The sequence below is a fragment of the Nelumbo lutea genome, chromosome 1 (assembly GCF_056320005.1).
Source record: "Nelumbo lutea isolate HS-2025 chromosome 1, American lotus-T2T, whole genome shotgun sequence".
NCBI lineage: Eukaryota > Viridiplantae > Streptophyta > Magnoliopsida > Proteales > Nelumbonaceae > Nelumbo > Nelumbo lutea.
This window is the reverse complement of record NC_142684.1, coordinates 87,111,258-87,138,534: the sequence shown is the minus strand read 5'-3', so window position 1 is coordinate 87,138,534 and position 27,277 is coordinate 87,111,258. Positions and strand designations below refer to the sequence as shown.

The following is a 27,277-nucleotide window of genomic DNA, read 5'->3' as shown; positions in this document are numbered from 1 at the left end:
GTGGGGCATAGAGGTGGCTCGTAGAATTAGGAATGTAATATGTTTTACATCACATTAGCTACTTTAAGTAATGAAATTGAGGAAAAAAAGAGATTGTGGGTTTTACATGCTTGAAAATGTTTTATATGTTTGATTTTATTTTTAAATTTTCATTTGAATACACTTTACATGTTATGTTTATGTATTTTAATTTTAGATAATAGGTTTTTTAAAACATTAACTTTGAAACTTAAGTTTATATTTTTATTAATTATATTTATTGTATTTTTTTTGCATTTTTTGAATTTTTTTGACATTTTTTTGTATTTTTGTGCCTTGCTTCAAAAAGGCGCACTCCATGCCTTGCGCCTTAGGCACAAATTGGCCCTTGCACCTTTTTTGCGCCATGCGCTTTTAAAACACTGAATTAGTAGGAGCCAAAGCAAAGGGGGGGCTAGGATTAGGAAATATTCAAAAGAGGAATTTAGCTTTGTTGGGGAAGTGATTATGGAGGATGCCTCAAGAAAGAGATAAATTATGGGCAAGAGTGACTGTAAGTATACATGGGCTCTTGAACAACAAATGGGACATTGGAGTGTCAACTAGGGAAAACTGAGCTTCTCCTTGGAAGGCCATCAATGCAGTTCAGACTTTACTTCTACCCTATTTCAGGTATTATCTATGTTCGAGGGACCGTACCAAATTCTAGGAGCATGTTTAGCTAGGAACCTCACCACTGAAGGACCAATTTTCCTCTTTATTTTCACTATTATCGGTACACAATGAACCTATTTCTTTATTTTTGAGAAAAGATAAGGTATCATTTCATTAGAGCAAAAAACAAGTACAACCAGCAGCTGTACAAAGGGAAAATACAAAGCAAATTAGACCATTATCCCATTTGAGATTACAAAAAGATTTTTAACTTCCAAACGAGAACTAATGAAAGACCCTTCTAAAACTAACTGTGATGATAACCAAGATAACAGCTTCCTCACAATTTTCTGCCAAACTTCCTTGTCCTGACATCCTTTGCTCTGGAACAGCCTTGAGTTTCCTTCCCGCCATATCAACCAGAAAAGTGTTCCTGGGACTATTTGCCAATTGGCTTTTCCTTTTTTACTCAGTCCTTGGATCCACCATCCTTTCACAAAATCTTCAACTGAAGTTGAACAACACCTCTTTTCATTAAAGCAAAAACCCTGAACCTATTTCTAACTCCATGGTTCCCTCAAACTCAAGAAATGGCTTCAATTAGGACCTAGGATTTAGAAGGGGTGTAAGGGACTAAGGGACTCTGACATTCCTAATGTTCTTTCCCTAATTCAACTGCTTGGAGGAATCTTTCTTGACCCATTCAAAATTGATAACCAAATATGGACATGTTCTCCCTCTGGCTATTTACCTGTGCCTCCTTTTTCAAAGAACAATCTCAGCCCACAATCCACTCTTTGAGACCTTTACCTGCAATAAAGGTATGGTTTAAGCCTATTCCACCTAGAGTAGCAGCAACTTGTTGGGAAGTTGCCCATGTAAGAACCAACACATCTATATATAACCTAACAATGAAATGATTGTACGGTCGTGCGTTCTCCTTGCAGGAAATAGTATCCCACATACGAAGACCACAGAACATATGAAATTATCTGCTGAATAAACACCAGTTAGTGGCATTCTCCACCCTCTCTCTCCTTTTCACGTATGAAACCAATCTTTTAACTGGTAAGATACCCGAAAAGCTCTTTGTGCCCAGTGTTTAATACTTGAAAGGCTTCCTCTCGTCAGCTTTTAGGGGGTTATTCTTGTAGTCTATACCATTTCTTTTTTACAAGTTGTTGGTGTCAGTGATGGGGTGCTTTCTCCCATTTTTGTGTTTGTTCTCCATACAGTGGTCATGCTCAAGGGTGGTGGTCGGTGGTGGTTACCAGCATTGGTGGTGGACAGTGCCCCTGCATTTAGAGAATGGAATCTAAGAAGCTCTCAACATTCACTTGAGTTTAAACCTTTTGTAAATAAATTTGCACACTGATCACCTGAGCCCACATGTTCTATGCTTATCTCTCCAGTAAGGACTTTCTCCCTCACAAAGTGGCAATCAATCTCTATGCACTTTGTTCTCTCATGAAAAATAGGATTAGATGAGATGTGAATTGCAGCTTGATTATCATAGTACAATCTCATAGGTCTGTCCATTGTAAATCCAATTTCTTGTAGGAGGCTTCTCAACCATACTAATTCACATGTAGTGCGTGTCATGGCTCTATATTCGGCTTCAGCACTACTCCTTACCACAATAGTCTGCTTCTTACTCTTCCATGTCACTAGATTGCCTCCAAGGAATGTGCAGTAACCTGTAGTAGATCTTCTATCCGACACTGAGCCTGCCCAATCTGCATCTGTATACCCAATTACCTCAAGTCTTCCTCCTGGTTTGTACAATAACCCATGGCCTGGAGCTCCCTTTAGGTACCTTACAATTCTAAGAACTGCATCCCAATGAGGTATCCAAGGGTTTTGCATAAATTGGCTCACGACAATGACTACAAAGGAGATGTATGATCTCGTGATAGTCAAATAGTTTAGCTTCCCCACTAACCGTCTGTATCTTCCAGGATCATTAAATATTTCCCTTGTATAACTGCTCAACTTAGCATTTGGCTCCATGAGAGTTTCAGTCGGTTTTGCACCTAACAATCCTATTTCATCCAGCCGATCAAGAACATATTTTCTTTGGCACAGGTTTATACCTTGTTTTGATCTAGTAACTTCTATACCCAATAAATACTTCAACTTCCCAAGGTCTTTCGTTTGAAAATGGTTTTGCATAAAGACCTTTAGTTTATCAATCCCCAATTTGTCACTGCCAATTATGACAATATCATCCACATAGACCACTAATAAAATATTTCCGGCTTCTGAATCATAGTTGAACACTGAGTGGTCAACTGACATTGTTTCATTCCAAAATTCTTCACCACTTCACTAAACTTCCCAAACCAAGCACAAGGCGATTGTTTCAACCCATAAATTGCCTTTTTCATTCTACACACCTTACCATCCTCCCCGTGAGCAACAAACCCAAGTGGTTGCTCCATATATACCTCCCCCATAATGTCACCATGAAGGAAGGCATTTTTAATGTCAAGTTGAAACAAGGGCCAATCATACATAACTGCCAGGGAAATTAAGACACAGACGGAGCCAATCTTAGCTACGGGAGAGAAGGTCTCCATATAGTCCACCCCATACAACTATGAATAACCTTTAGCAACAAGTCTAGCCTTCAAACGCTCCACACTACCATCTGGCAAGTATTTAACAATATACACCCATTTACAACTCACAACATGCTTACCAGGAGGAAGAGCAGTGAGCTCCCACGTTTGAGTATGCTGAAGGGCAAAGAGTCCCTCCTCCATTGCTTGAGTAGAATGTCCAGGAGGCTCTTACCTCACCTGAGTGGCGGTAGGCAATGAAGGAGGAGTGAATTATTTAATGAAAGAAATGAGTGAATTATTCTCTAGAGTCAATAATCCAGGGAGAGGGTTTGGATGCCAGACAAGCAATACCTGAGTGAGCAAGGGTGGCAGTAGTATATTGTGAAGTAGCCTGAAGGAACCTCTCATACTCATCATGCGATACACTCATCATCTCCTTCCCAGAAACAGATGTAGATGTGGAAGATGTGAGATCTGGCTGTTGGTTATCACTGACATCAACCTAACAGCAACTGTATGATTTGCCCATGTAGAAGGTGGGCCATGGAGATCATAACAAAAATTCAATGAATGTCCTTCCTTGCCACAGTGTGTACACTTCCTAGTAGAGGTACATTTTCCTTTACCACGGCCTCCCCCTGAGTCTCGACCACCACCACGGCCAAATATGAAACCACCACGACCTCCTCAAGATCCATGTCCTCCCCCTTTGTTACCGCGTCCACCTCCTCTGGCTACCACAAATCCTAATCTGTCAGATGGTGTTGTACTCTCTATAGAACCTAAGGAGATCCTGTAGAGCCTTGCAAATACTTCTTCAAGGGTAGGAAGAGTAGAGCTTCCAAAATTTGGGCTCTAACCGGTTCGTACTCTGATTTCAGCCCCACTAAGAACCTAGTGACATCTAGTTGCTCCCTTTGTTGTTGTTGAACCTTAACATCTGGAGTTAGGGGATGATAGACATTTAGTTCATTTCTGATTTTTTCATGCTGGCATAGTACTCTTCTAGGGTTTTACACCCTTGTTGCAGATCAAAATACTCCTGATAGAGCTGATATACCCTCGTAGTTTTATCCTGCCTAGAATAAAGCTTCTTGGCATGTTCCCATATGTCCTTAGTTGTATCTAAGAACATAAAGTTGGCACTTATTTTAGGTTCCATACTATTCCATAACCATGTCATGATTTGGGCATCTTCCTGTTCCCAATCATCAAACTCTAAAGAGTCAGGTGGTGGTTTATCTTCCTTCACATGCTTCACTTTCCTCTTTGCCTTGAGAAAAACTTCCACTGACTTCGCCCATGGTACATAGTTCTCACCATTAAGTTTAATTGAAGTCATCTGCACACCCAAATAGTCAGAGGGAATCACCACACTAGGTTTCTGATCACTACAACCATCTCCAATTGCTACCATGATGCCTTCCAATGCTACTTCTAATCTGAATTCCCAGTTGCCAACTTAGTACTGTTGTCAAGAGTTTGATGTTCCAGACACTACAGTCCCCAAACATAGATAATAGGCTCACAATCAATCACCACTGTTCACAACCAGTCAATCAATCAGTCCCCAAACACACAGATGTCCCAGACACTACAGCCGTCCCCAAACACAGTTGATAGATACACAAACTTTTGTTCTTGTTCACACCACTACTGATTTCACAAAACCATAAACCACACTGACATTAACTCAGCAACTCACTAACTACATACAAGCCCTCTTGAAGCTGCTCAATAGAGGTTGAGCATTACAAGCACACACAACCATAGCTGTCACACATGGTACAGATCTGTCTGACCTTTTTAGAGGGCACTACAAGTCCAAAGAAAGCATCAACTACTACCACTGCAGTAACCTGTCATTCAATTCAGGTCACTTGTGACCAACAAAGGCTTCAAACCAACTACAGACCCACATAAAAGGGTCAAACATACCCTTACACCATTCGGCCACTGTAAACACAACCTGTTCTTGAACCTTTTTCCAAGAACCAAGGATGCAAACAACCTAGTTCTCTAGGTTCTAATCAGTCCAAGCAGATTTTGAAGACTTTCAACACAGAAATACCAACAGCACAAAAAAAAAAGGTAACCAACCTTGGACGAAGAGCTTCAGTCGACCATCCACTTACTTCCGGAGTTGTTTTTCTTGAAAAATAGTCAAGTTCTACGCAGAGGAAGGACTGAAGTGTTCTCAGACCTAGGTCGAATCTATGTTCTCCATTTTCAGCCCAGAAAGAAGGAAAAAAATGAGGTCACGACCAGAGAGGAGCAGGGGAGGAGATTTAGAGAGAAACGTCCTGCTCTGATACCATGTTTGTTCTGTAGCTACAGTAGTTCAAACCAGAAGAAGAAGAAGAAAACAGTCGAACTTGATAGGCTAAACCCTACCATTCGACCATAATATGGATTAGGGGTTTAATTAAGTACAAAGACTAAACTACCCACACTCAAGTATGGGACAGGGAGTCTAATTAGAACTGCCACATAAGCACATAACTCAAAGTGGATGGAAAAGACTAATCTACCCCTCATTCGGCTAACTCTAACAATTATTAAAGAAAAGTACTATTAAAATTATAATTATTAATTTTACATAATTATATAAATTAATTTAGCATAATTTAATCAGATAAAATTAATTAATGTTTTCATATGTTTTTTTTTAATTTTTAAGTTTAACTTGAGACAATCAAAGAATTAATGTTGGTCAATCTTTTCCACTTAATTCGGCACTTTGTCCAATTTGGTGATAATGTGCAAATTTTTTTGTTTTTTTATTTATTCATTTTCTAGAGAAAAATATATCTTTGGTGTAATTGATATCATTGGTTTTAATGCATTATTATCCATAATATTTTATTTATTTTATTTACTACAAACCCAATATTTAGGGTTGTCAATGGGTCGGGTTTGGCTCTAGATAGCTTGGACCAGTCTTGGCCCAATAATAAATGGAACTTTATTTATTTACTTATTTTAGTGTTGTCAACGGGTTGGGTTTTATTTATTTATCTATAATTATTTATTTATTTAATTTTACTACAAATCCAATATTTAGGATTGTCAACAGGTTCTTGGCCCAATAATAAATGGAATTTTATTTATTTATTTTAGTGTTGTCAACAGGTCAAGTTTTATTTATTTATCTATAATTTTTTATTTATTTAATTTACTACAATCCCAGTATTTAGGATTGTCAACGGGCTAGGTTTGGTTCTAGATAGCTTGGGCCAATCTTGTCCCAATAATTAATAGAAACTTATTTATTTATTTTACTATTGTCTATGGGTTGGGTTTGGTTCTAGATAGCTTGGACCGGTCTTGTCCCAATAATAAATGAACGAGTTAGATTTGGTTTGGGGCTATCAACAGGTTAGGTCTGCTTTGGAATAGCTCATACCTATCTCATGCCAATATAAATGGAACTTTATTTATTTATTTTAGTTATACACTGTAACCCATAATTTTTATTTATTTCATTTACCAAATTATTAAATTAATCAATAATTTATTTTATATGCTACTTGTACATTATCCAACTTATTACTAACTCTACAAAAATATATCCATAGGCTCATCGCTACTTGAATCACCATCACTAAAGTTTATACTTGAAGAAGGTGAACACGATAGCCAAAAATCTTTAATATATGAAATTGATCATATACAAGGTTAATTTACTAATAAATGGATTATTACAGGTGTTGACAACAAACTTTATCCTCTGGCATTAATGCACTTGAAGGCCTAGATAACAAGAGATTAAAAAATGTTTAATGGCACTTTTTTGCTACTTTTAATTTATGGTACTGGTGGCATAATCTTGTATGGAACACTTGCCATTACAAGCTATTAGCTGCATGTACTTTTCCACACTTCAAGTACTTGCATATACTTTCTAATTTTAATCTAACAGCCAACTTTCTCACCTCCCTTATCAAATTCTTTTTTTATATAAAATACTTATCTTTCACAAGCCCCTGCAACACAGAGGCCCCTCCGCTAGTGTGATTTAGTTCAAAAGAAGAGACCTAACCAGTGCCTCTCCCCTGGTTGGTGTATTATGTGTAAGGCCAATGGTTATAATTCTTACCACTTATAAATTTCTTATCCTTTTGTTGCTTGTATTTGGGAATGGTTCCTCCCTTTGTTTGGGTGTAGGTGGACTCCTTCAGCCAATGTTCCAAGCCTCTTTGCTCAAACAACCTTTAATGGCCAAAGAAGAGGGGAAGATACATGTGGAAATGCATAAGAGTGGCAATTCTTTGGACTATATGGGAGGAAAGGAACTCAAGAATCTTCTTAGAGAAGGAGAGAAGTGTGGAGACCTTAATTGAGTCCATTTTGATTAGAGTGGCCCATTGGTTAAAGACAATGGCATGTTTTTTCATAGGTTACAGTGGATGACATTACTAGAAACTGGAAGGAAGTGGCTGATTCTTCTTGTAATAAGAGTATCACCAATCCTTCATGAGCACCACCAGAGAGAGGATTCATAAAACATAACTTTTAAGGAAGCAACCTTGAAAATCCTGGAATTTCAAGAATTAGAGGGGTGCTTAGGGATGAGGAAGGAAAGGTAATTGCCCTCTTTTCAGGACCAGTAAGTGAAGAAGACTCCCTTAGGGCTGAAGTTATGGCAATGGTGGAAGGTGTAAAAAGGCAATTCAATTGAGTATCAGGTAATTAATTATTAAAGGAGATTCAAAATTATTAATGGGATGGCTTCTAAGTGAGGACATGAAACTACGGGCATACAACAATGAGAAGAAAGAGTTCAAATGGCTGACAAAGGATATGAAAGGGAAATACAATGGATTAAACAGATTGCTAACGCTATGGAAGATGCATTAGCTAAGCAAGGACAGAAAGACAATTGATGTTCTGGGCACAATTGTAAAAAGAATTGGGAAGAGATAAGATGGTTCATCTCAAATTTTTTGTATATTTAGATGTACACACATTTCAATCATATAATTTAATGAATGCTGCAGTTATTGATCAAAAAATAGCATATTGCATTTGTAGTATTTTCCACCCACCAAGATGTAGAAGCTATCATTTTTCATCTATATAGTGCATACAAGTTACAAGATAAGATTATATCTGAGCAAGTATACAGAAAATACAGTACATTAGTCATACACTGATAAAAGTTTCCTAAACTTGACCTAGAGAAGAAAATAGAACTCTATGGAAAAATTGCAATATGACTCAAAAACAAGAAGACGCTTAGAAAAGAAAAAAGAAAAATAATAAAGTAGGAAGCACAAATTAGATTAGAGTTCACACAACATCACAATGCATAGAAGCTGATTTCTCTCTCAAATGAAAATGTAACCAGCTTCTTCTTCTTTTCCGCTTCCAGTAATTGGTTTCTGCATGCATGTTTCTTTTTCCTTTATCTTTTTTCTTTGAAATTGTATTAGCATATAAAGATCCTCGTTGCAATTAAAACTGATATATAATTGTAAAAGCTTACCTCAACTAAATCAAGCTTGAGCTTCCTTGCACGTTCTAATGCCTCATGCCTTGGGACAATCTCATGTCCTGCAAATATTAATATTGTGATTAGTTATAACCCTATACTAATCCATAGCATATTAAACTAATTGCTTTTAGATGTTTGATAATATAGTATCATACTAAATTGAAATTTGACCATGTGAAATGATAACTGTGAATGTTTGCTCAGAGCCAAACATCATTATAAATATGGTCAAATAAGACTGCAAGGATCAAAATATCGATACAGGCCGATACTCCCCTGATACGTCGCGATCTTCTGATTCTTGTAAGAGTGGCCAACCGGATTTTCACAAGAGGAAAACTAGAGGAGCTCAGTTTGATTCCACTCTTGGGTGTGGCTGCCTGGACAACCAGTATAAAGGAGAACGGACCCTTCCATCAGAAGTAGGGTTGATCATGTGCTGGACAGGGTCACGTCCGAGCTATGGCCTGGACCTGGGTCTGCATGGGCCCAAACCTATTATTTTTTTTATGAATGAATGGCATTTTATTAAATAGAGATAGAAATAGTACAAGCATGAAGCACCCTAAGAGGAGGCACGAGGTGTTTCATCCCCTTAAAGGTGGTTCCAAACCCAACTCTTTTCAGATTGCAGTTACAAATTAGCCAAAAACAGAGAATCCCTTGAAGCCCCTTGTTTAGCTAAAGAGCCTGCCAAAGCATTTGCCGATCTACTAACCCACTGAAAGCTAACTGACATGATTCTCATAAGCCATTTGACTTTTTTGATGATGTCCCTATATCCCCAAACAACAGTTTCTGGGTTCGACATCCATCCCACTATCACCTTAGAGTCTCCTTCAACTATCAAATTAGTCACTCCAAGTTGGTTGGAAATCTGTAGTCCTTGTACCATAAACCTATTATTTTAGTTATAGTTATTTTAAAACCTCTTATTTCTGAGGCATTTGTCCATAAACCCAATTTTGTATTTAACTCCTCTCCAATTTTATCAATTAATACTTTTCTTAATAAGTAATTTTATCAATAAACACTGTCATCAGCAAATAACATACACCATTGAACTCCTCCTAAATATGTTTTATCGATTCATCCATGATTAGAATGGCTAAGTGTCAGGCCTTGCTGAAGTCCCATTGTAACTAGAGCTAAACAGGTACTTGCATGGACTCAGACACAGGAGTCTGAATCAAACATGTACCCAAGAGTCTGACTCAGTGAACCCAAAAACTAGGAATCATGGACATATCTCAGATAAATAATATTTTTTTGATAAATAATAAATAATATTTTATTATATGTTAAATATAGTGATCTTAGGCCCTGTTTGGTTCACAGGAAGGGGCTATTCCATTCCGATTCCAACTGTTTGGTTGAGCAGAATCATAATCCCATCCCCATTCCTGCTGGAATGGCATTCTCCCATTTGAGGGAATGGCCATTCCCTGCCCCCTCCCTTGGGAATGAAATCTCATTCCTGTTGATTTTAATTTTCATTCCCATTCCTGTCTGAACCAAACAGACTATGGGAATAGACCATTCAGATTCCGAATCCAAAGGATTTTGATTCCGATTCCAATTCCGACGGCGAACCAATCAGACCCTTAGTGTTATTTTTAAAATTCATAGAACCATATAAACATAACTTAAATGGCTAAATTACTTTTACATGTGAAAAGTTAAACTCACAGCCTTTGCCAATTTAACATATGTGCACACTAGTTCTTCATTGTTTTCCTAATTTTGGTGTTAATTGAGAAGATCCAATAAACAATGGATCATAAGTTATGCCCTATTGGACAGTTTAAATGGTTTGACCACTATTACATGGATGTGTTTAAATTGAAGATTCATAATTTTGGAGAGTCAGAATGGTGGGCATTTTGGCAAGTCCATCTGTTCACACTGTAGCTGGGCCTAACATGTGTCAGTTTGTGAGTCCCCTCCAGAAGTGGAGTGCCCATGGAACACTACCAACAAGTATTCTAACTTCTAACATTGGTTGTTGCATTCTCATACATCTCCTTAATTAGATCCAAATAACTATTTGGTGTTCATTTCTTTTTCAAAACCTGTCATATTATCTTTTTAGCAACTCTGTGCTTTCTCTAGATCAATAAATACCATATGAAAATCTCTCTTCTTCTAGCTGAACTTTTCTATTAGTTGTCTTTGATAAAGATATAGTTTCTCTTGAACAAAACCAAACTGGTAAGTTGATAAACCTATTTCATGCATAGTTGTCATGACAATGCCTAGGCGGCATGGCGCCCTTGGAGAGTCACCTTGCTCAAGCACCTAAAAATTTTTGTATGAGGAACTACATAATATTGAAACAGATATTATTACACTAAATTATTCATCTTATGGGTTTATAATATTTTTATAATTCTTATACTAGTTAATTTTTTTTTCTTCTTTCTCCAGGTTCAATCAAGGCACAAGTCGGTGATGGAGTCTTCAACCCTTTAAGATTTCAAAACCTGAACAAATAATAATTATCCAATCAGCACACAAGGGAAACCAAGGAATTATTATTGTTATTATATCAATAATAATCATTCCTCTTCCTCTTCCTAGAATAAAACAAAGGCCTAGCCCCTACATTTTCTATTTTTCCTTTTCTTTCTTCTTTTTCTTCTCATAAATATGTTGATTTTCTATGTTTTTATATGAGTTTTATACTCATGGTAATTGTTAGTAAAAGATTATTAATGGTTACCATAAAACCTTGGGAACTATCGATTTAAACCCCATTTGAGAGTGCTTTTTGGCTTAAATGGGCTTCTGAAAAAGCACTTTTTAAATTTTTGGCTGCTCACCAGCAGAAATGTTCATGGGCCAGGCTTGGGTTGAGCTTTTGCCAAATTTTGATTGGGCCTGGTCCGAAGACTGAGCTCAAAGCAGTGTGAAATGTTCATGGGCAGAGCAGCCTTGGTTTGGACAATATGGGAAGAAAGGAATGATAGAATATTTCAAGAGAATGAATGAAATAACCTGCAACTAAAAGATTGTGTATTGAATAGGGCAATACAATGGTTGAAGATTTTGGACCTATTCCATCAGTTCTCCTTTAATGACTTTTGGAGAAACTGATTGGCAATAGCAAGGTGCTCTTCCATCAAGAACAAGGTAGTCCCAAGGTGGTGTCCTCCGGCTGAAGGCTCACTAAAACTGAATTTCGATGGCAGCAGCTTAGGCAATCCAAGGCCCTCTGGAAGGGGGGAGGGTTCTGAGGAATGAACTGTGAAGATATATCTTGATGTACATTATTAGAGTAGTTCTTGTTGTACAGTATCATAGTTATTATTTTATTTGTTCTTTTTATCTTTCAGCCCTGTAAGGGCATTCTTGTAACTGTACATTCTTTTTTATCTCTTTAATATAAAAGAGGCTCTTTGGGGTGGGGGTCGACCATTCTTGACACCCCTGGATCTGTTTTCTTCTAGATCTGAATTCAGTTCACATGGTATCAGAGCAGGTTGCTCTTTGATCTTCCTTCTCTCTGATCCATCTTGCCTTTGTGATCTATTGAAAACCTACATCTTTGCCGAGTGGTCCTGGACTGTTTTGATCTATCCACGAACTCCTCTTCTGTTTTCTGAGCACCCAGAGAGAGGTTTTGTTGAATCTCTCTCGTCTGACCTCCGTTTGCAGCAAGAATTGAAAGGAGTTGTCGTCCAACCCTTCTCAACATATTCTGAAATTTTTACGGAGATCCGTTTTTGAGAGAGATCTGGACTCTTTTTCTTGGCTTCTGCACTCAAACTTTCCTTTTCTGGACTGTGTGTTCAGCCTCTCTTCCTTTTGGATCTTGAACAATCTCCGGTGAAAGTAAGGGGTTTCTATCTCAGTTTTTTTACTCTCTTGGATTGATTACAGCCTATTTCTCTTGTATTTTGATCAAGTTTTGCTTCAGATTAATTTCTTTAAACTTCAGTCGAACCCTATTTGTACTATTTTTTTGCTGAAACAGCTTTAGACAGAGGTGATATCATCCCTGTAAAGATGAATAGACAGAACTATGGGATGTGGAAGTTTCACTTCGACTTTTATGTTGAGGGAAAAGGTTTAGAAGGATATCTGAATGGAACGGTCACCAAACCAGCTAAGACCGAGGCCAAAGCTTTACAACAATGGAAGTTGGACATGAAGGGATGAAAGATCTATCATATGGATGGCCGAACCCTGCAGGAAGGTTGGGCGAAATTTCAAAAATTTCTCTCTCCCGTCTGGGAATCGCATTCCCTATTGACACTTTTGATGTTTCTTGCACTACATGTTGTTTAAGTAAAAGTCATGTTTTACCATTTCTTCATAAATCTGAACATGCCACTAAACCTTTTGCGATAATACATAGTGATGTTTGGTCTACTTCTATTACTTCACGATTGGAGTACAGACATTTCGTATTATTTATAGATGATTGCACTAGATATACTTGGATTTATTTTTTGCGACACAAATCAGAAGTCTTTGGTGCATTTAAATTGTTTCATACTATGGTGCAAAATCGATTCAAGTGCAGTGTGACTATTCTCTGCTCAGATTCAAGGGGAGAATACAGAGATGGAGACTTCTTGGCATATTTGAGAAGTCACGGAATTCAATCTCAGCGCAGCTGCCCAGAAACTCCACAAGAGAATGGTGTAGCTGAATGGAAGAACAAACACATTCTCAGTGTTGTGTGGACCTTACTACAAGAGTCTTATACTCCAACTTCGTTTTGGGTAGAAGCAGCCAGTACAACAGTGTATTTGATCATTTTTCTTCCATCCTCTGTTCTAGGCAACACCTCTCCCTTCCAAAGACTTTTTTGTTATCCCCCAGATTTCTCTAGCCTTCATGTTTTTGGATGTCTTTGTTTTGTTCTTCTTCCTGTTCGTGAACGATCTAAATTAACTACTCAGTCTGCTATGTGTGCCTTTGTGGGATATAGTCCTAACCACAAAGGATTTTTGTGTTATGTTCCTGTTATTCGTCGTATTTGGATTTCTCGGAATGTTGTGTTTCTTGAACATATCTCCTTCTTTGCTGGGGTTGCTAGATTGTATGCTCCTTCCATCTTTGTTTTGTAGGACTTTGATTCAAATGATACTACTACTTCCACAACCGAGAGAGATCCTCTTGTCTTCACCCACAAGCGGCTATGTGTCCTGGCTCCTGTGCCTACAACCCCCCTTCCACCCGGTCTAGAGCATTCATCTTAGATATCTTCTGTAAGTGATACCTTGACCCAAGATCCTCCTATTTCAAATAGTAGTTCAGTTACTCCAGTTCGTCGTTCTACCTGTATCTCTCGACCTCCTAACCGCTATGGTTTTCCTTCAAACCATAGTTCCTTTTCTATTGTACTTTCTTCCACAGATATCCCTAGATCTTATCAACAAGCCATTAGAAGCTCTCGGTGGAAAGAAGCTATGGACGCCAAAATTAAAGCCCTCCATGAGAATGACACTTGGGATCTTGTGCCAGCTCCTCCAAATACTTCTATTGTTGGAAGTCGTTGGGTCTAAAAGATCAAACTAAAATCAGATGGATCTCTTGATCGATATAAGGCCCGACTAGTTGCCCAAGGATACAGTCAGGAATATAGGATTGATTATGAAGAAACATTTGCCCCGGTCACTAAGATCACCACAGTTCGGACTCTTATGGCCATTTCTAAATGAGACCTCTGCCTAGATATTGCAGTGATCCTTCACGTGTCTGTCGACTGAAGAAGTCCTTATATGGCCTGAAGCAAGCACCCAGGGCTTGGTTTGAGCGCTTCTGGGATGTTGTTGTTGCTGATGGGTATAATCAAAGTTCTTCTGACTACTCCCTCTTTGTTAAAAGAAGACCCCAGGGTATCACTATCCTTCTATTATATGTTGATGACATGCTCCTAACCGAGGATGACCATGACGGCATTAGTGAGCTGAAGTCCTTACTTCATAACTCATTTCGCATGAAAGACCTGGGTCCTCTCACTTACTTCTTGGGTTTGGAGGTTCATCATAGCAATCGAGGGTATTTTATTTGTCAACAAAAATACGCCTCTGATCTCGTCAAACTTGCTAGAGTCACTAATGAGAGACATGTTGATACCCCCCTGGAGTTGAATGTCAAGCTATCTAAATCCGAAGGCCTCATCCTTACTATGACCAGGCCTGATATTTCACATATTGTTCAGGTTGTTAGTCAATTTGTCTCTGCCCCGAGACAACCTCATATGACTACAGTTCGTCGCATCATCCGTTATGTTCGAGACACTACCTCTCAGGGACTGTTTTTCTCTTCCTCATCACCCATACAGTTGAGGGTTTATGCTAATGCTGATTGGGCTGGTTTCCCTAACACTCGTCGATCCACTACTGGGTGGTGCATCTTCGTGGGTGACTCTCTCTCCTGATCTCCTAGAAGTGCAAGAAACAGCAAACTATCTCTAAGTCTTCCACAGAAGTCGAGTATAGAGCCATGTCTTCTGCATGTAGTGAGATTGTTTGGCTACAATCACTTTTCATTGATCTTGGGATTTCTCTTCCCACTCCTATCCCTCTTTATGCTGACAACACCAGTGCTATCAAGATCGCATCTAATCTAGTCTTTCATGAGAGAACTAAACATATCGAGGTGGATTGTCACTTTATTAGAGACCTTGTTGCAGGCTCTATATCTCTTCTTCATGTTGCCTCTCATATGCAAATTGCCGACATCTTCACCAAGGCCATGACTAAGAGTCAACATCTCATTCTTATAGGCAAACTGATGCTGATGTCTACGCATCAGTTTGAGGGGGAGTGTGAAGATATATCTTGATCTACATTATTAGAGTAGTCCTTGTTGTACAGTATCATAGTTCTTATTATTTTATTTGTTCTTTTTATCTTTTAGCCATATAAGGGCATTCTTGTAACTGTACATTCTTTTTTTTATCTCTTTAATATAAAAGAGGCTCTTTGGGGTGGGGGTCGACCATTCTTGACACCCCTAGATCTGTTTTCTTCTAGATCTGAATTCAGTTCACATGAACTTGGAGAGGTTGTTCTATTGTACTCGGATCCAGGTCCTTTAGAACTTGACGATGCTGTTAGGGCAGAAATGCTAGCTACGGTACAAGGGGTGCAGTTTTTAAGAATGAAGTTAAGAAAATTAAATGGTTAACAAGGAACATGTCAGTCTCTATTCAGTGGGTGGGGAGATCAGCAAACGCTTTGGCCGACGTGTTAACCAAGCAAGGGGCAAATAGGGAAGAATTGTTTTGGACTCAGTTGTGATTCCAGTAATTGTTTCCTAACTTCTTTGTATTTGTCAAGAGGGACTGCAGCTCGCGCCTCTCTAAGGGATCTTGCATGAGATTGTAATCCTGAATCAGTTTCTGTTTACTCATCAAAAAAAAATGTTCATGGGCAGAACCTGAAGCCTGGCCCATGAACAGATCTACTGTTACGATCCATTTGTCCCACGTTGGTAGTATGGGATGCTAATGTGAGATATCCCACATCAGTAGTATGGGATACTGTTGTATGGTATATATGTGCTAGGTTTCCCTCCCTCTAACAGCTAGCTTTTAGGGGTGATTTCTCCTAAGGCACGTATAAAATGGTATCAGAGCTTCTCCCAGTTGCAATCGTGTAGCGCAGGTGGTGACATCGGTATTGCAATGTTCAACCAGGACTAGGTGGACTAGTGCAAAGCCAGCCTGCGTGGGCATTGGGACTGCAGAGCGTGGTGGAATGTTACGATCCATTTGTCCCACGTTGGTAGTATGGGATGCTAATGTGAGATATCATATATCGGTAATATAGGATACTGTTGTGTGGTATATATGTGTTTGGGTTCCCTCCCTCTAACAGCTAGCTTTTAGGGGTGAGTTCTCCTAAGGCACGTGTCATCTACACACCAGTTTTTTTGTTCAAAATAGCTTCTTACATAAGTGAAAAGCTAAATGGAGGTTTTCTGCTTTTTCAGATGGGTTTTTTTTATGCAATGAGCTTTTTAACCAAACAATTTTTTTACTAGCTTTTGGCTTCTCCAAAGTGAAAAGCACAAAAAGCCCATTGGAAAAGCACTCCCAAACATTGCCTTATTTTTTATCATAAAACTCATTGCCTAGGCAAGCACTTAGGTGACAAGACACTCCCTTTGTCGCCCAAGTTCACCTTGGTCCCTTGAAGACTATCATGTCATAGTCTTTGTTTAATTACCCTTTCCCAAAGTTTCATTGTGTTGCTCATGAGTTAAACCACAATAATTACTATTCTTTTTGATAACTCAATGATAATTACAATAACTTCATATATCACATATTTTTTAAATGTAGGCACCATGGTGTTTTTTCTCCATTGATCCATTCATTTGACATTTTCATTATTTTCGTTATAGACTCATAGTTTAGTGAGAAAATATCAGCCACTAATAAATTTTAGTACTTAAAATTTAAACAATGGTTATTGATCAAAATAAAATAAAATTTAAACAATGGTCCCATTTGAAGTCAAAGAACAACTCAACAAGCCATAGGGAAGATTTAAGCCTTAGATAAGCAATACCTTCATCCATGACAAGCCTAACGAATTCGGCATCAATTTTCTCATTGACCCGAGGACCGTCAGGTTCCTTCTCTTCCTTCTTCGGTTGTTGTCCCTTCTTTGATTTAGACTAGAATCAAGAAGATCAGAATAATGTACAAACCCACCAGATGTAGGTGCTCAGGGAGAAGAAAACTCAAAGTAGAACAAAATATGTACCTTGGCACGAGAAGAAAAGAAGCAAACATTGTTGTACAGCTGGGATGGTCTATCCCAAATAAAAAAATCCTGCTTGTCCAACACACTATTCGTGGTCTCCCTGGTAAAGCCATGGGCCAAACTAACAGCACGGTTCTGAAAGTACCATTTCTTGCATTGATAGGATAATGAGACAAGCTTCAACTGCCTGATTCGACAACAAAATGACATATCTCTATAGAATTACAGAAGCATATCTATTCTCTACCCTTCAAATTTCCAACTTTCAGATGAAACCTACAATAAAGAAATCAAATCCACTGTTAACCACTCTTATCTGATACCTATCAAAAAGAAAACACTTTTATCTGATCCATAAGTTCCATTCTAGATCCACTAACCCCTAAAAGAACTAATATAAATCAATAAAATTAATAATCTATAAAATTAACTTGTGTTGGTGTCAGCCTAAAAGCCTCTCTGAGGTGGTGAAATCCTGGAAGATGGGTTGGAGCACAATACATTCAGCAATATGCTGGGTTCAATGGAAGGAGAGGAACGGGAGAATATTTGAAGGGAGGAACAGGGACTTGGATGAGTTGTGCCATCAGGCAAGGGCTTCTCTGCATTCATGGATGGAAATCAAAGAGCAGTTCAACAAGATCCCACATGATCAGTTTTTTAACTATTCCACGTTATTTGGATAATTCAACACTTAAGAAAAATTTTGGGCTGGCTAGTTTTTTGTTTGGGTATGTTAGAGTTGGTTGAGTAGGGGTAACTTAGTCTTTTCATTATACTTTAAGTAGTGACTTGGCAATTCTGTTTTGTCCTCAGACTATTTAAGTGTGCAGATGACACCAATTAAACTTAATGGTGAAAATTATGTGCCATGGGCCAAGTCAGTGGAGGTTTTTCTCAAGGCCAAGAGGAAGGTGAAACATGTGAAGGAGAATAAACCATCAATTGAATCTCCAGGGTTTGATGATTGGGAACAAGAGGATGCCCAAATTATAACATGGTTATGGAATAGTATGGAACCCAGGATTAGTGTAAACTTTATATTCTTAGATACAGCAAAGGAAATATGCTTTATTCTAGATAAGACAATACTATGAGAGTATATTAGCTCTATCAGGAGTATTTTAATTTGCAGTAAGGAAATCAAACCCTTAAGAGTATTATTCCAGTATGAGGAACCTCAAGAATGAACTCAATGTCTATCATCCCCTAACTTCAGATGTCAAAATTCAGCAACAACAAAAGGAGCAACTTGATGTAACCAGGTTCTTAGTGTGGTTGAAATCATAATATGAACCAGTTAAAGCACAAATATTGGGAGGTTCTACTCTTCCTACACTTGAGGAAGTATTTGCTCGACTCCATAGGATTTCCCTAGAACCCACAAAGAGTACCACAACTTCTGACAGATCAGTATTTGTTGTAGCAAGAGGAGGTGGACGTAGAAATAGAGGAGGACATGCATTTCGAGAAGGTTGTGGTAGTGCCATGTTGGTCATGGTAGTGGAAGTGGTGGAGGTCGTGACTCGGGGGGAGGCTGTGGTAGAAGAAGAGGGAACACTATTAGAAAGTGTACACATTACGGCAAGGAAGGACATATAATTAATTTTTGTTATGATCTACATGACCCACCTTCCACATGAGCTAGCCATGCAATTGTTGGTGGTGGTGATGTGAGTGATAATAAGTAGACAAATCAAACGCATCCATATCTACATCTGCTTCTGGGAAGGAGATGATGAGTGTACCACGAGATGATATGAGAGGCTCCTTCAGGCCGCTTCACAACAGAACACCACTACCTTTGCACATTCAGGTATGGCTTGTCTAGCATCCAAACCTTCTTACTGGATTATTGATTCTGGAGCTTCTAATCACATGAACAGAACTTTAGGTGTTTTTTCCCTCTCTAAAACTTCCTCTATTCTATATGTACCCAAATTTCCATTCAACCTTATGTTTATTAGTAAATTAACTAAGGCCCTTAATTATTCTATAACTTTTTACCCTTCATCTTGTGTTTTTCAGAATCTCAAGATGGGGAAGAAGATTGGTGGAGGGCATAAAACCAATGGATTGTATTATCTTGACAGTGGTGGATCTTTAGTTGCACTTCAAACTTCCTTGACTCCTCTCCAATGGCACTATCAGCTGAGACATCCATATCTCAAGGCTCTCAAATTACTAGTTCCTACTTTGAGTCATCTGTCTTCTTTGCAGTGTGAATTGTGTCAATATGGGAAATACCATTGGGTTTCCTTTAATCCTAGGGTTGATAGTCGTATATTGTCTCCTTTTGCTTTAGTCCATTTAGATGTTTGGAATCCGATTAGAATTGAATCCTATAATGGTTACAAGTATTTTGTCATTTTTATTGATGATTGTTTAAGGATGACATGGATTTATTTAATGAAAAAAAGGAGTTAATTGTTTTCTATTTTTCAAAAATTTCATACTGAAATATGTACGCAATTTGGTATTCCAATAAAAGTTCGTTCAGATAATGGCTAAGAATACTTTCTTACTTCCTTTCAACAATATTTGGAACAACATGGAATCATTCATTAGACTTAGTGTCCATCAACTCCTCAATAGGGTGGTTGAACGAAAGAACCATCATCTTCTTGAGACTACTCGGTTAATCCTTCATCACATGAACATTCCTAAACGTTTTTGGAGTGACGTAGTGCTTACGACTTGTTTTCTCATTAGTCGGATGCCATCATTCATTCTTCATGGTCAGTCTCCCTTTTCTATTTTGTTCCCCACTTTGTCTCCATTTCCATTAACTCCTTGGATCTTTGGGTGTATGTATTTTGTTCATAATCTAGGCCCTGGTTTAGACAAGTTGAACACATGTTCTATTTAGTGTATCTATCTTGGCTACTCTCAGACCCAAAACGAGTATAAGTGTTACAATCCTATCACTCGGAAGCCATTTGTCTACCCTGATGTCACTTTCTTTTAGTCCATGTCGTTCTTCTCGAGTCCTGATGTATCGTCCTCTTCACCATTAATCCTTCTTCCTCTTCCAGTTGGTGATCCCATTCTGGTTGTTCCTGTTATGACTGAGCCTTCACCTCCTCCAGTGCAAATTCCTACTAACCGACCACTGATCCGACATGTGCATACTCATCGACAGACACTGGCACCTCCTTCGGCTTCTACCTCGTCTACGAATCATGTAGTTGCTCCTATCCGAGAGTTGTCTACTTCTTTTGACATTGATCTTCCTATTGCGTAGTGGAAAGGTAAACATAGTTGTACCTTATAGATCATATCCAATTATGTTTCTACCCCTCACCTTTCCACTTCACATCGCTAGTTTCTTTCCTTGCTGTCCTCTATATCTATACCCAAGGATGTCTAGGAGGCTCTTACTTCAACAAGGTGGCATAAAACAATGGAGGAGGAACTCTCTGCTCTTCAACACAATCACACGTGAGAGCTCACCACTCTTCCTCTAGGTAAGCATGTTGTAGGCTGTAAATGAGTGTATACTGTTAAATGTTTACAAATGGTAGTGTGGAACGGTTGAAAGCCTGACTAATTGCTAAGGGTTACTCTCAGTTGTATGGGGTGGATTATATGGAAACCTTCTCCCCTGTGGTTAAGATTGGTTCAATTTATGTCTTGATTTCCTTGGCAATTATGTATGATAGGCATTTGTTTCAACTTGACATCAAAAATGCATCCCTCCATGGTGATCTTTTGGAGGAGATCTACATGGAGCAACCACCAGGGTTTGTTGCTCAAGGGAAGGATGGTAAGGTGTGTAGGCTCAAGAAGGCAATTTAGGGCTAAAACAGTCTCATCGTGCTTGGTTTGCAAAGTTCAATGAAGTAGTGAAAGATTTCGAAATGAAACAATGTCAGGTCGACCACTCAGTGTTCAGCTATGATTTTGAAGCCGGAAAGATTTTATTAGGGTTATATGGATGATATAGTCATAACTGGTAGTGACAAATTAGGGATTGACAAGCTATAGGCCTTTCTGCAAAACCATTTCCAAACAAAAGATCTTGGAAAGTTGAAGTATTTCTTAGGTATAAAAGTTGCCAGGTTGAAACAAGGTATAAATTTGTGCCAAATAAAATATGTTCTTGATTTGTTGGAAGAAACAGGATTGCTAGGTGTTAGACGGTATATGCCCTTAGCTCCAATTAGCATGATGTACATTATGACATTTATTGTAAATGAATAAAGTACATATTTGATTCATGTTATTGTGGTATATTTATATGTAATACCCTTAAACTGGACACATATGAGACTCGTGTTAGTTTAGAATCTTCACAATCGTTAGATAGATCTGGGGAGATTTGTCCTACCAAGGATGACACTGATGTACTGCCAAGTTGGTTGGGGTGGCTTGTCTCAGCTGCCAGGGTGAGACCTAAGGTACATGAAGTGTGGGTTTTCTTGAAACCCTGAACCGGACCAAAATTCCATAATTGCCCTAGACCTTGGAGATAGATGGGCAAAACTGGAATGTTACACCTGACCCCTAGACTCGATTATGATACTGCACTAGGTGTCGGATCAGACTGTCTTTGATGTGCCAATCAGTGAGATCCTTAGAGGGGGTCAAAACTTGGGTATGTTGGGACAGTCCGAGAATTCATCTGAGTGGGTGATCATAATGACAGGATCAGCCCCTTTGTCGAACAAAGTGAATGATCGAGAAAATGCACTCTCTCTGATGGAAACCTAAACTATCAGCAGTGGATTTCAAATGTGTTTGAAATTTGGTTTTGCAAAATATATTTATATAGAGATATACTTATATATATTATGGTTTCGAAATGTTTGCAAAAGGTTTTAATTCCCGGGATCCATGTGAGCAGAGAGTGCAACACTGTACCTTGCAGTCGAGAGAGAAGTCATCTCTTGTCGGGTAGTGTTTGACCATTAAGGGTTGAGAGGTTAAGTGTAAGGCCATTGAGGGTTATACTTGTGGGCTAATCTTGCATCTGCCCACAATCCTCAGGCCTTCATAAGATGGCTGGACCGAATGACCATTTAGTGCAAATGTTGGGCCCATTAAGAGCCCATGGTGATGGACTCAGGGGTTCACTGTATTCGGCCAAGCCTTGTAACAGAGGCTAGGCTGAACCCATGTGGTTGATGTGTAGATCAATGTTAGGTCCCATGCCATACAAAGAGAGCCAAGCTAGCCAGCATTAAAAGGAAGTGAGCCTGAAAGCTTAATGGGCCTAAAAGCCCATTTCAAACTGGGTTAATTGGATTAATTAAATAGGGGAGGATCTGGGTTTGGATCAGTAGATAAGGATAAGATGATAACTCTTATCCACTTAAAAGGTCCAGATCCAAATAAAGATTTGGATCAGGGAACTCCTAATTTGATTAGGAATAAGCTGATCTTGAACTGCAAATAAGATAAGGGATTATCCTTATCACTTAAAGAGTCCAAATCCAAATAAAGATTTGGATCAGGAGACTCCTAATCAAATTAGGAGGTTGTCTCTTTAAGGCTATAAATAGAGAGCAGGGCGGACCTGAAAAACACACAGACATTACAGAAGACAACTCAATTAGACTGATCTTGCCTTCAGCTCTTTTTCTTCCTGCTCTTGCCGCCCTACCCTGTTCGATCTCCAATTCTTGGATCTGATCAAGATTTGATCTTGATATTGTTTCTTGCTAGAAGAAACAATTTTTGAAGTTGTGCTCACTACCGCATTCAGTTCTTGTTGAAGAATCACAAGTTCTTGGTGAAGAACTACCTGTTGATCCTACCTCATCCTAAGTTGTGTCATCTTCAGTGGATGGAGGATTTGATACACTCTTTGGGCGTGAACACCTACGTCGGGAGGAGCTTTTTGCATGGATTCCATATCAGGTATATCCCTCCCTAATCTTGGTTTCAGATTTGGTCCAGTTTGGTTACAAGAACGAACCTTGAAAATGTAGTTTTTAAACTGGGAATAGGATTCCCGTATAGGGGTAAAGAAATTTTTTAAATTTCGCCCAACCTTCCCATAGGGTTCGGCCATCCATATGATGTATCTCCCATCCCTTCATTAGGTGCTAAACCAGCTAAAACACCTATGGAACCAAATGCTAAGTTGAATAGTGATACAGGTGAAATGTTTGCTGATCCTGGAAGATATAGACGTTTAGTGGGGAAGCTGAACTACCTAACCATTAGCAAACCAGATATCTCATTTATCGTTAGTATGGTGAGTCAATTTATGCAAAACCCTCAAGTATCTCATTGGGATGTAGTTCTTAGAATTGTACGATACTTGAAGAGAGCTTCGGGTCGCGGGTTGTTGTACAATCCAGGAGGAAATCTTGAGATAGTTGGGTATTCAGATGCAGATTGGGCAGGCTCGATGTCTGACAATAAATCCGCTACAAGTTATTAAACATTTCTTGGAGGAAATCTAGTGACGTGGAAGAGTAAGAAGCAACCTATTGTCGTGATGAGTAGTGCTAAAGCTGAATACAGGGCCATGGCACACACCACATGTGAATTAGTAATTTAGTATGGTTGAAAAATCTTCTACAAGAAGTTGGATTCTCAATGAGCAAACCTACAAGGTTGTACTATGACAACCAAGCCGCAATCCACATCTCATCTAATCCGGTTTTTCATTAGAGGACGAAACACATAGAGGTTGATTGTCATTTTGTAAGGGAGAAAGTCCATACTGGATAGATAAACACGGAGCATGTAAATTCAGGTGATCAATGGGCAAACTTGTTTACAAAAGGTTTGAGTTTAGGGAGAGTGAACTATATATGTAACAAGCTATGATTATATGACATGTATTCTCCGGCTTGAGGGGGAGTGTTAGAGTGGGTTGAGTAAGGGTAACTTAGTCTTTTCATTATACTTTAAGTAGTGACTTGGCAATTCTGTTTTGTTTTAAATTATTTACCCCATACTTAAATAGGGGAATATTTGACTTTGTACCCTTAGTTAATATAATAAAAGGTTATGGTCGATTGGGAGTGGGTTTACTCTCCAGTTCGACAGATTTCTCCTTTCTCCTCTCCTCCTCCTCCTCCTCCTCCTCCTCTTCCTCTTCTTCTTCTTCTTCTTCTTCTTCTTCATCTTCTTCTTCTTCTTCTTCTTCTTCTTCTTCTTCTTCTCTCTCTCTCTCTCTCTCTCTCTCTCTGAACTATCAAAACAGGGTATTTTTTTAGCATAAACTCAGATCTGATGTATAGTTTCTTGTTGTGTACATGCTTTGCATATATGCAATACAGTTGTAATCTGAGTTTAATCGAATTAACACAACATCATCTTACATTCTCTCAAAAAAAAATAGTAATCTATTCCTTGAAAAAGTAAAGGGAGTCCATAGCTGTGTACATGCTTTGCATATATGCAATACAGTTGTAATCTGAGTTTAATCGCATTAGCACAACATCATCTTACGTTCTCTCAAAAAAAAATAGTAATTTATTCCTTGAAAAAGTAAAGGGAGTTCATAATTCACACCTCTATGGCAATGTTGATAGCAATAGCAGATTTACATGCACCAGAACCCGCACCAATTAAACATCAAATAAATGCATATGAAATAACAAAATTGGAAGATTAAGGAAAGAAAAACAATAAAAAACAGGTCTATTGGCGTATTAGACATGGACCACCTGGTTTTCATTCCTTGGCATTGAAATATAAGTTCGTCCAAGTAATTTTGTTGATTAAACCTAAGCTAAGTTTCAAAGCAGCAAGATGAGGGCCCCGTGGCCTGATTCTAGTTTGTTTAGGGCCACTTCAGACCGAGAGAGAGAGAGAGAGAGAGAGAACAAATGTACAAGATATAACACTCCAATACCCCAATAATCAAATAAAAGGAAAATCCTTCTAACTCTCCTATTCTATTCTGTCTCCATAGTCATTTATTGCCATCTTTACTACAGCACGCTAGACTATATTCTTCACTATTATCTAGATTTCAGGAGGCCACAGTTGGTTCTACATTAATAGGATCGTTATTCAAAGGTGAATAGAGGCAATGCAATTGAGGAGACCAGAGAAGGCCTCATAGAGCTCCGATGTCAACATACGGGGTTCACTATATTCGACTCAAAAGGAATAGCTGGCAGAAAGGGAGGTCGAGGATCCAACATAGCCGCCATTTGTGTATCTTTTATTCCTGTAAAACGAAGCTTTCCTTGAAAGTTGAAACCTTAATTTTGTTACAGATTTGAACAAGCACACGATTTCAGATTGTTGAAGGAGAACAGTAGGTGAACTCTTGCGTAATTAATAAGGAAATAATTTCCTCATACACCTTTAAATTCTTGATATATATAGCAACCTCACCAAACCGATCAGTACCACTGTTCTGATACCTATCTCCTATTTGCAAAGAAGAATAACCAAACAAAAAGAAGGAAAACATACCGATCAATGCAGGTCGCTAGAGCGAAGAGCGAGCTGCCACAACACTAGAAGCTCCCTGACTTCTTCTGGTGGAGACTGGAGAGAGTTGCAGAGTAGCGTTAGAAGCCTAAATGACAACGGACAACCCTACCATACATTGATACTCTCAACCCTTCTTTCATTAAAACACTGAAACCAAATAACCGAATCGGATCTTGCAGCGAAAAAATAACCGAATCGGAACAAAAAACCGTACCATTTAATAATCAAACTAGGAGAGGGGCCTGCGTTGAGGGCCTTCCAAAATTTAATTGTTGTATAGAAAAAAAATGAATTTACAAGTGATCGATTTTTTAATTAAAAGTTTGTAGGAAAAAAGATTTACTTAAAATATGCAAATTTTATGGATAATAATATATTTAATTTAATAAAATAAAATAATAAATAAATAAATAAAATTTTCAGTTTTGAAGTTAATTTAATATAAATAAATCACTTCTGTTCTTAAATAAAGAATACAAATTTTTTTCCTCAATTTCTTGGTCGGGCTTCGTGCTTTATGTGGGGCTAGGGTTGGGCTCAAGATCTAGGCCCAATAGTCTGGACATGCTCATGCTTGGGCCTAAATATGTTACGTTAATATAAAGGCAAAGCCTAGTGTAACCTATGAATAGGCTTAATGTAGGGGTGAAGACGGGGGACCCCAAAGAGCCATGGCCCCCCTATGGCCCAGCAAATCCCCACTTTTCATGTATATTTTCCCCCTCCCCCACTTTCCACTCCAATGGTTGCCCCTCCCAATGGCCATCCATATTTATTCCCCCTATCCCCTATCCCCTATCTTCAATCTCCTTTATTTTGTTGATTTATAAATAATTTATTTAGGTAATAAAAAAATACATAAATGAATAATAAAAGTTTAGATAAAGAATAAGAGGAGAGAGAGAAAAATAATTTATTTAATTTTATTAAATAAATAAATGCTTAGGTAATAATAAAAAATAAATGAATAAATAAAAGTTAAGATAAAAATAAAAGGAGAGAGAGAGAAAATTAGGTGAGAGTAGGGGTGCAACTTGGGCGGGCCTAACCCGAGTCCGAACTGGCCCAGCCTAAAATTTTACATGGGTTGGGCTTGGATTTTCAATCCTTGGGCTAGGCTAAGGCCCAAAAAGTTGGGCTTTTTTATTTTTCGGGCCTAGCCCTTAGGTAGCCTGAGCCCAACCCAACTATGCACATTAATACATATATGTATGTATACATATTTGCATTAATCTATATATATATGTATAATTTCAAAGTGAATTCATTGACCAACCCGAGCCCAGCCCACGCCCGAACCCAACCCGAGTGCATCGTATTACAATGTGGGTTGGGCTTGGGTTAGGAAAATTGGGTTTCACCTCAGGCCCGGTCTAGGCTCTGGCCTTAAGCCCAACTTTTAGGGTCGGGTCAGGTTAACCATAAACCCAGTCCAACCCGCC

At 38.5% G+C, this 27,277-nt stretch overlaps 1 protein-coding gene across 2 annotated transcripts in view; it reads right to left on the bottom strand.

The window, feature by feature from the left end:
- LOC148875916 (translation initiation factor 3 (IF-3) family protein) overlaps positions 1-26,027 on the bottom strand; it is a 63,520-nt gene extending 37,493 nt beyond the window's left edge. Inside the window, exons 1-4 of one of the 2 annotated variants that reach the window (XM_088965732.1) lie at positions 25,815-26,027; positions 17,427-17,702; positions 17,229-17,337; positions 8,686-8,753 (exon numbers count right to left, since the gene is read on the bottom strand). In XM_088965732.1, the coding sequence (XP_088821858.1) occupies positions 8,686-8,753; positions 17,229-17,337; positions 17,427-17,636 (387 nt within the window). In that variant the 5' untranslated portion in view covers positions 17,637-17,702; positions 25,815-26,027. The remainder of the gene's footprint in view (positions 1-8,685; positions 8,754-17,228; positions 17,338-17,426; positions 17,703-25,814) is intronic. The other variant, XM_088965733.1, reaches the window with a different exon arrangement.
- Between the last annotated feature and the right edge of the window lie 1,250 nt (positions 26,028-27,277).